The 8,867-nt window shown below is 33.5% G+C and overlaps 1 protein-coding gene and 2 long non-coding RNA genes across 3 annotated transcripts; all 3 read right to left on the reverse strand.

Moving 5' to 3' along the window:
- Nucleotides 1-1,915: 1,915 nt before the first annotated feature.
- Nucleotides 1,916-2,865, reverse strand: LOC109587536 (uncharacterized). Its single transcript, XR_002187664.1, has 3 exons — nucleotides 2,722-2,865; nucleotides 2,122-2,160; nucleotides 1,916-2,069 (listed from the first exon to the last, which is right to left on the reverse strand). It is a non-coding gene; the product is annotated as an uncharacterized LOC109587536 (long non-coding RNA).
- Nucleotides 2,866-3,408: 543 nt separating this feature from the next.
- On the reverse strand, nucleotides 3,409-6,740 carry LOC109587534 (uncharacterized). The gene is made up of 2 exons (XM_020003772.1): nucleotides 6,415-6,740; nucleotides 3,409-3,945 (listed from the first exon to the last, which is right to left on the reverse strand). The coding sequence occupies exon 2, from the start codon at nucleotides 3,941-3,943 to the stop codon at nucleotides 3,449-3,451; it is 495 nt and encodes a 164-aa protein (XP_019859331.1). The 5' UTR covers nucleotides 3,944-3,945; nucleotides 6,415-6,740; the 3' UTR covers nucleotides 3,409-3,448.
- A 264-nt stretch (nucleotides 6,741-7,004) lies between these two features.
- LOC109587533 (uncharacterized) lies at nucleotides 7,005-8,580 on the reverse strand. The gene is made up of 3 exons (XR_002187662.1): nucleotides 8,437-8,580; nucleotides 7,308-7,346; nucleotides 7,005-7,255 (listed from the first exon to the last, which is right to left on the reverse strand). It is a non-coding gene; the product is annotated as an uncharacterized LOC109587533 (long non-coding RNA).
- Between the last annotated feature and the right edge of the window lie 287 nt (nucleotides 8,581-8,867).

The raw sequence follows: 8,867 nt of genomic DNA on the forward strand, positions 1-8,867 counted from the left end.
AAAAATATACACACACAAAAAGACAGATTCTCCTTGTTCAGGAAAAATTTCCTGGAAACAACTGCAGCCCACGCTAAATGACAGCCAATACAGAGGCCAGAATAACAGTGATGCATACTAAGTGTTAGTTTAATATTTAAAGAAACTAGTCTAATTCCTAGAATAGTGCTTAAGGAATATTAATGAGTTCATTGGAATTACAGTCATAACAAAATTCATTTCACTGCATGTACATGTACATGTATGTACAATAGTAAGTAATTAATATATACATTAACTGTTTCATGTCTTTTAACTCTAAGTTTTACTAATGCTACATTACACCATTACACCATTACACCAGCTACAGGATAATGGTTACATGTACTATATACATGTAATCCATAATCATATACAGTATAGATGGTACACAAATTTCACACATACACTGTACACACATACAATGTAAATGCATGAGTTCATTTATCTTTACATGCAAAAGAGATCATGTGATTCTAGGAAATAGTATAGTGGATTCATGATTTCTACATAGCAAACTGAATAACAGTTTGAAGATTGGAATGGCATATTATTGCTATTGTTACTGAACGTTTTTAGAATCAAATATTAATTATTGCAATGAATTTGAACTATATACACTGATTAGAATAATTATCTACGCTAATCTATAACAATATATAATATATATAATGCTAAGTAAATCTGTCACTAAATTATAGTTCAGTCAAATAGCATCTATTTTGTATAGCTCTTAGTTTCACTGGATTGAACACCGACTCTTCTTTTGCAGTGCAAAGTGACGTCTTCTTCGAAGTGCAACGAATGGCTCATAATAATTTTTGGTCATCCATTCACGCACAAAAAACATGACGCATATAATCTTTCTCCGGTGCCCACCAAAAAAGAAAGATTCTGCTACAACTACATCTGTTTTCGCAACTTTTATTTCAACAAATTTATTGCCGGCAGAACCTCCACAGCTTTCTACTTCAAAAAAGATCACATCCTTTACTATATCAGGACCAAGAGCTTGACAGGCTGCAATAAGCTTAGCTTCTTCTTCACTGGTCAGTCGATAATAATATTGAAAATCTCTGAGACGATGTATAGTAGTATAATCATCATCAGGTTCAATGCAAGAACAGATACAATTGAAGTAGTACATAAGCTGGGCTATTGGGTGACTGGGGACAGTTGCTGCTGTGGTAATATCTTTTATCTGTATTTGAGCTCTTTCCATCCACATAGCCATAACTTCATAAAAAGAAAAGTATAAAACTTATGCAAAAAAGTGATGTCATTACTTTAATACTATCACTAAACTTACTTCTAAAATCTACAAGTTTTCAGTCCTTGGAGTGATCGCAGTAAGAATCAAGTTCTACACTCAGCTTGAGCTAGCAATAAACACAAGTGTAGATGTAGTTCTATAATATACGCTCAATAAGACGAATTCTCTCGTTGTATAAGAACAATTCTCGGAAACAACCGTAGTAACAACGTATCCCACACTGAATGACAGCCAATACCAATAGAAACCATGCAGTATGTACATGATGCAATGGTAATATACACAGAATGTTATTTTATTTTATTACTTAAAACTAATTCCTGGTATAGTGCTACTATAAAGAATATTAATGAGTTCACTGGAATCACAATCATAACAAATTCATTTCACCATGTACACATAATATTAATCATTAAGATACATGTATAACATAATAGACATACATGTAATGATCAATGCATCATAATCTATACACATGCTGGATTTAGTTTCATGTCTTTTAATGATAATATTATTGATAATGATTTTGTGTTTGCTCTACAGTTATTTTTAAACTAATAATAAAAAATAAAGTTTTACTTTACTTGTACACAGTATAGTACTGTAAAGGTATGGGGTGTGGCATTAATAGCGTAATATCATATGTAACTTACCTATTGTTGATGAGGAATATAAGGAAGTGTAATTTAAAAATGGGTGTGTCAAAATAAGGAAACTGTTACTAGTCCAAATATTGATCCTATTATGATTGGAAGGGAAGTGCCACCAGGAGAAGTACCTAATGAACAGGATTAAATGGCCATAACTTGAAAAATTGAAGTCGGAATCACCTCAAACTTTTTACACGGCATAAGGACATCAATATGCATCTAAAAATGTAATAAAAATTGGGGGTGATTTCTGAGCCAATTTTTAGAAAATACCATGGGCTATAGCCTTGGGTATTTTTCAGAATTTTGGCATTTTCTTAAAATGGCTGTAACTTAAAAAATTGAAGTGGGAATCACCTCAAACTTTCTACACAGCATAAGGACATCAATATGTATCTGAAAATGTAATAAAAACTGGGGGTCATTTTGGAGCCTTTTTTTGGAAAAACCATGGGCTATAGCCTTGGGTATTTTTCAGAATTTTGGCATTTTCTCAAAATGGCCATAACTCAAAAAATATTTGTCGGAATCACCTCAAACTTTCTACACAGCATAAGGACATCAATATGTATCAGAAAATGTAATAAAATTTGGTTTAATTTTGGAGCCATTTTTTTAGAAAAAACCACAAATTATAGCATTTGCTTATACTGACTCCAGTCATGGCGTCTGGATTATAAATAAGACAATGTTTTATTAGCTGGACCTCTTCTTCATGGGTCAGTTGAGAATAATTCTAATTGTCTCTGAGACGACTTAAAGAATCAGCTAATTGACTACCTTAAGTTGAGTGAAGCAGCTGGAGACAGTGTTGAAGTAGTACATGAGTCATGAAGGTTGCTATGGGGTCATTGGGTACAGAGACTTTTAACCTGCTCCCCATTGACATGTATTTATGTCTTCTCCTGACTCTCAACTGATGAAGCCATCATACTTAAGCTGCATGCTTCTTTTTCAGTCATGTGATCCATGAAATATGAATAATAAACATCAATAAATTCTATGAATTACATTGGAATGGCATAATACAAAGACACATCACATAAAAACACAATGGTCCAAAATATTGATCAATCATGAGTAAATCCTTTTCTGTGAGTTTTGTAAGTTAAAAAATTCAGCACTTGCTGTGCAATTTTGACACGTACACCATTGAATCTAAAACTTTATTATTTCAAACAAAATAGTAGCATTTGAAATAATACTAAGAAAATCTATAAGGCTTTATAACAATAAACAATTGGCACATGAGCTTCAGCTATACAATATCAAGCCAACACTACTACAAGTAATTGTTCCTGTAAACAACTAGTCCCCATTCCCCAGCCTACAGAATGACTGTAGGCTGGGGAACAGTCTGACTAGCAATACTAGTAAACAACCACTTACAAAGCTAAAATATTATTATAATAGCAGGGATGACACAATACTAACTAAATGCAATATAGCTAGTTATATATGTACTATACTAAAGTAGCATCACATACAATAGTTCAATGGTTCATTCTCAGAGTATAGTGCAGGAACTGCTTTCCCTACGACGTGGGGGAGGGTTAAGTCTCCTCTGCACTGCTTTAAGAGGCTCAATGAAGTAGTTCTCCATCCAATTCTTCTGGAAAAACATGACTTTTTGCACCTTTTTCTGCTGTCCTCCAATGAGGAGAGAGTTGGTCACAAGAACGTCTGTTTTGACTGCACTTATCTCAACAAACTTATTAGAAAATGATCCACAATCATCAGTAGGATGGAAGATTGATCCCATTAACTTATCAGGGCTGAGACCAAGGCACATTGCAATAAGCTGGGCCTCTTCTTCACTGGTCAATCGAGAATAATTTTTATAATCTCTGAGACGACGTATAGTGTAGTCACTATCAGGCTCAACACAAGTGCAGATACAATCAAAGTAGTACATAAGCTTGGCTATTGGGTCATTGGGGACAGTGACCTTGTATGTAGTGTCTTTAATTTCTATCTCAGTTCTTCCCATTACTGCAGCCATAACTACACAATGACAAAGCTATTAAGGGAAGATTGTATATCAATAATCAACTAATCATCATAAATACAATCAGATACACTAACATACTTAGAAACCAGTTTAATGCTCAGTGACAGGGCGAGAGCAGTAAATTTTAATCTCTATCACAATGTCTAATAATTTAATCTCAATGTGTACTCTAATATTTGTTATTAGGCTATGTTTTTATATTCATGCAATCATGTGGTGACAATTCCAGGAAATGCTTCATTACTACCAAGAGTAGATAAGGGTTTTACATGGTATTCTCATTACTGGAGGGATAATTGCAATAATGATACATAAAGCACAAATTGTAATGACACATTGCTTTTGCATAAAGCTACTAACCAAATACATTATAAATTATAAGTACATAACATACTAAATCAGATAATGCTCAGTGACAGGACAGTAATAACAAGAAAGAGAGAGAGAGAGAGAGAGAGAGAGAGAGAAGCAGATTTAGTAGTCATATGACAGCTAGACCTAGACCCATACAATAAATAATATTTATTCATGACAATTCCTGGAAAAATTCCACTATGCATGCTAAGTAATACTACAGTGACAAACAAATAGCTCTTGCTATGTATTAGACTATAAATGAATACAATTAGACTATTAAATACACATCACAAGATATAAAATAGCAACTCTATTTTAAGTCTTAAAGTCTAGACAGCAGCAAAACAACAGCGAGTTTATGTTAGCAACATCTTTACTGAATAGCACAGGTACTTTCTTGTCTGGTTGAGTCTCCCTGTACCGCTTTAAGTGGTTCAATGAAATTGTTCTCCATCCACCTCTTCTCAAAAAACATTATGCTTTGAACCTTTCTCTGCTGCCTTCCAATAAGGAGAGAGTCGGTTACAAGCACATCCGTCTTGACTGCACTTATCTCAACAAATTTATTAGATGATGACCCACAATCAGCAGTAGGATGGAAGATTGATCCTATCAGCTTATCAGGGCTTAAGGCAAGGCATATTGTAATAAGCTGGGCTTCTTCTTCACTGGTCAATCGAGAATAATTTTGGTAATTGAATAACAGTTTGACTTATAGGATAGAAATGGCTATACTCCATAGCAACTTTCTCTGAATTAATGCATCAATTAATGCAACAATTTTTTCTGAAAAACTACAATGACATGATTAGATAATAGCAAGAAATACTAAATTATTTACTGATCTATGACAATAGTATAATAAATAAAGCAAGTGTGAGATTGCATATACATACACTGTACATGCTTGAATTCATTTATCTTAAATACATATTAGGAAATGGTATAGTTGATTCATAATTTCTACATTAGCAAACTGAACAATAGTTTGAATTATAGGATAGATCTTGCAATGGCTATACTCCATAACAACTTTCTCAGAATCAATGCATTAATTATTGCAATGAATTTTTAAAGAACTATAGCGCATACAGATTAATAGGAATCTACTGATCTATAGCAAAAGTATTTACATAATTATAAATATATAAAGTAAGTGTGTTACTAAAATCATAAGTTCAATAAAACAGCATTTACTGTATTTAGTATGTTTGTGTAGCTCAAAACTTCACTGGATTGAGCAGCTGCTTTTATTGCGCATAGCAGGATGATGCCTCCTTTGAAGAGATATAAATGGCTGATGATAGTTATCAACCATCCATTTTTTCTCAAAAAACATCACTCTGACAATCTTTCTTCAGTGCCCACCCATAAAGAAAGATTCTGCTACAACCACATCCGTTTTGGCAGCTTTTATCTCAACAAATCTATTAGTAAATGATCCACAGCTTCTTACTTCGTAAAATATTGCATTTTTTACCATGTCAGGGCTAAGAGCTTGACAAATTCCAATAAGCTTAGCTTCTTCTTCGCTGGTCAATCGAGAATATTTTTATAATCTCTGAGACAACGTATGGTATAGTCATCATCAGGTTCAATGCAATTGCAGATATAATCAAAGTAGTACATAAGCTCTGCTATTGGGTCACTGGCGACAGTGACCTTGACAGTCTTGTCTTTGATTTCTATCTGAGCCATGCTCATTGTTGCAGCCATAACTTCATAAAAAGGAAAAAAGCATGAAGCTTATGGCTGACACAAAACAAAAAGCTAATAAAGATGTTACTTTAATAATTTCAACTAAAAATACTAAACTTACTTCTAAAATTTGATTTTGTATAGGCTTTCAATCAACCAAGCAATGACAGTTACAAGCAAGTTCTGTATACAACCAGTTTGAGCTAAAGCTATCTTTGCCACATACACATACGTGTACAATGAAATTATCACAATAAATAAGTCAAATTCCTTTTGTTTAATTCCCAGAAACAACTGTAGTAACAACGCATCCCACACTGAATAACAGCCAATACTAACAGAGGCCAGTGTACATGCAACAGCAATATATGCCAGGAGTTATTTTCATTTAGTATTACTAAACTTACTTCTAAAATATAGAAGTTTTCAGTCCTCGGAGTAATCGCAGTAAGAATCAAGTTCTACCCTCAGCTTGAGCTAGTGATAAACATAAGTGTAGATGTAGTTCTATAATATAAGCTCAATAAGACAAATTCTCTCGTTGTATCAGAACAATTCTCGGAAACAACCGTAGTAACAACGTATCCCACACTGATGACAGCCAATACCAATAGAAACCATGCAGTATGTACATGATGCAATGGTAATATACACAGAATGTTATTTTATTTTATTACTTAAAACTAATTCCTGGTATAGTGCTTCTATAAAGAATATTAATGAGTTCACTGGAATCACAATCATAACAAATTCATTTCACCATGTACACATAATATTAATCATTAAGATACAAGTATAACATAATAGACATACATGTAATGATCAATGCATCATAATCTATACACATGCTGGATTTAGTTTCATGTCTTTTAATAATAATAATTTGATAATGATTTTGTGTCAGCTCTACAGTTATTATATAAACTAATAACTAGAAAGAATGTAAAACATTGAAGGGCTTCGCCTCCTGACTGCACCTCCCAGTCACGCCCAGACGTACGTTCAAGTTCTTGTAAGTAAGGGCTTCGCCCAATAAAAAATTAATTTTTACTTTACTTGTACACAGTATAGTACTGTAAAGGTATGGGTGTGGCATTAATAGTGTAAAGTAATATGTAACTTACCTATTGTTGATGAGGAATATAAGGAAGTGTAATTTAAAATGGGTGTGTCAAAATTAGGAAACTGTTACTAGTCTAAATATTGATCCTATTATGATTGGAAGGGAAGTGCCACCAGGAGAAGTACCTAATGAACAGGATTAAATGGCCATAACTTGAAAAATTGAAGTCAGAATAACCTCAAACTTTTTACACAGCATAAGGACATCAATATGCATCTAAAAATGTAATAAAAATTGGGGGTCATTTCGGAGCCATTTTTTGGAAAAAACCATGGGCTATAGCCTTGGGTATTTTTCAGAATTTTGGTGTTTTCTCAAAATGGCCATAACTCGAAAAATATTTGTCGGAATCAGCTCAAACTTGCTACACAGCATAAGGACATCAATATGTATCTGAAAATGTAATAAAAATTTGGGTTGATTTTGGAGCCATTTTTTAGAAAAAACCATGGGCTATAGCCTTGGGTATTTTTCAGAATTTTGGTGTTTTCTCAAAATGGCCATAACTCAAAAAATATTTGTCGGAATCATCAAACTTGCTACACAGCATAAGGACGTCAATATGTATCTAAAAATGTAATAAAAATGGGGGGTCATTTTGGACCCTTTTTTGGAAAAAACCAAGGGCTATAGCCTTGGGTATTTTTCAGAATTTTGGCGCTTTCTCAAAATGGCCATAACTTGAAAAATTGAAGTCAGAATAACCTCAAACTTTCTACGCAGCATAAGGACATCAATATGTATCTAAAAATGTACTAAAAATTGGGGATAATTTTGGAGCCATTTTTTGGAAAAAACCATGGGCTATAGCCTTGGGTTTTTTTCTGATTTTTGGCATTTTCTTAAAATGGCCGTAACTCAAAAAATTGAAGTCGGAATCTGCTCAAACTTTCTACACAGCATAAGGGCATCAATATGTATCAGAAAATGTAATAAAAATTGGGGGTCATTTTGGAGCCATTTTTTGGAAAAAACCATGGGCTATAAGCCTTGAGTATTTTTCAGAATTTTGGCAGTTTCTCAAAATGGCCATAACTTGAAAAATATTTGTCGGAATCACCTCAAACTTTCTACACAGCATAAGGACATCAATATGTATCAGAAAATGTAATAAAAATTTGGGGTGATTTTGGAGCCATTTTTTAGAAAAAACCACAAATAATAGCATTTGCTTATATGACTCCAGTCATGGCGTCTGGATTATAAATAAGAGAATGTTTTATTTGCTGGACCTCTTCTTCATGGGTCAGTTGAAAATAATTCTAATTGTCTCTGAGACGACTTAAAGAATCAGCTAATTGACTACCTTAAGTTGAGTGAAGCAGCTGGAGACAGTGTTGAAGTAGTACATGAGTCATGAAGGTTGCTATGGGATCATTGGGTACAGAGACTTTGACCTGCTCCCCATTGACTTGTATTTCTGTCTTCTCCTGACTCTCCACTGATGATGCCATCATACTTAAGCTGCATGCTTGTTTTTCAGTCATGTGATCCATGCAATATGAATAATGTACAACAATAAATTCTATGATTACATTGGAATGGCATACAAAGACACATCACATATAAACACAATGGTCCAAAACATTTGGATCAATCATGTGTAAATCCTTTTCTGTGAGTTTTGTAAGTTAAAAAAATTCAGCGTTTGCTGTGCAATTTTGACATGTACTCCAATAAATCCTTATAGATTTTCTTAGTATTATTTCAATTGCTACTACGGTATTTTGTTTGAAA

This window comes from Amphimedon queenslandica, unplaced genomic scaffold, assembly GCF_000090795.2.
Source record: "Amphimedon queenslandica unplaced genomic scaffold, v1.1 AMPQUscaffold_12539, whole genome shotgun sequence".
Lineage (NCBI taxonomy): Eukaryota > Metazoa > Porifera > Demospongiae > Haplosclerida > Niphatidae > Amphimedon > Amphimedon queenslandica.

Excerpts from the sequence above, each read along its gene's own strand:
- LOC109587534 (XM_020003772.1), bottom strand. The coding sequence starts at position 3,943 with ATGGCTGCAGTAATGGGAAGAACTGAGATAGAAATTAAAGACACTACA.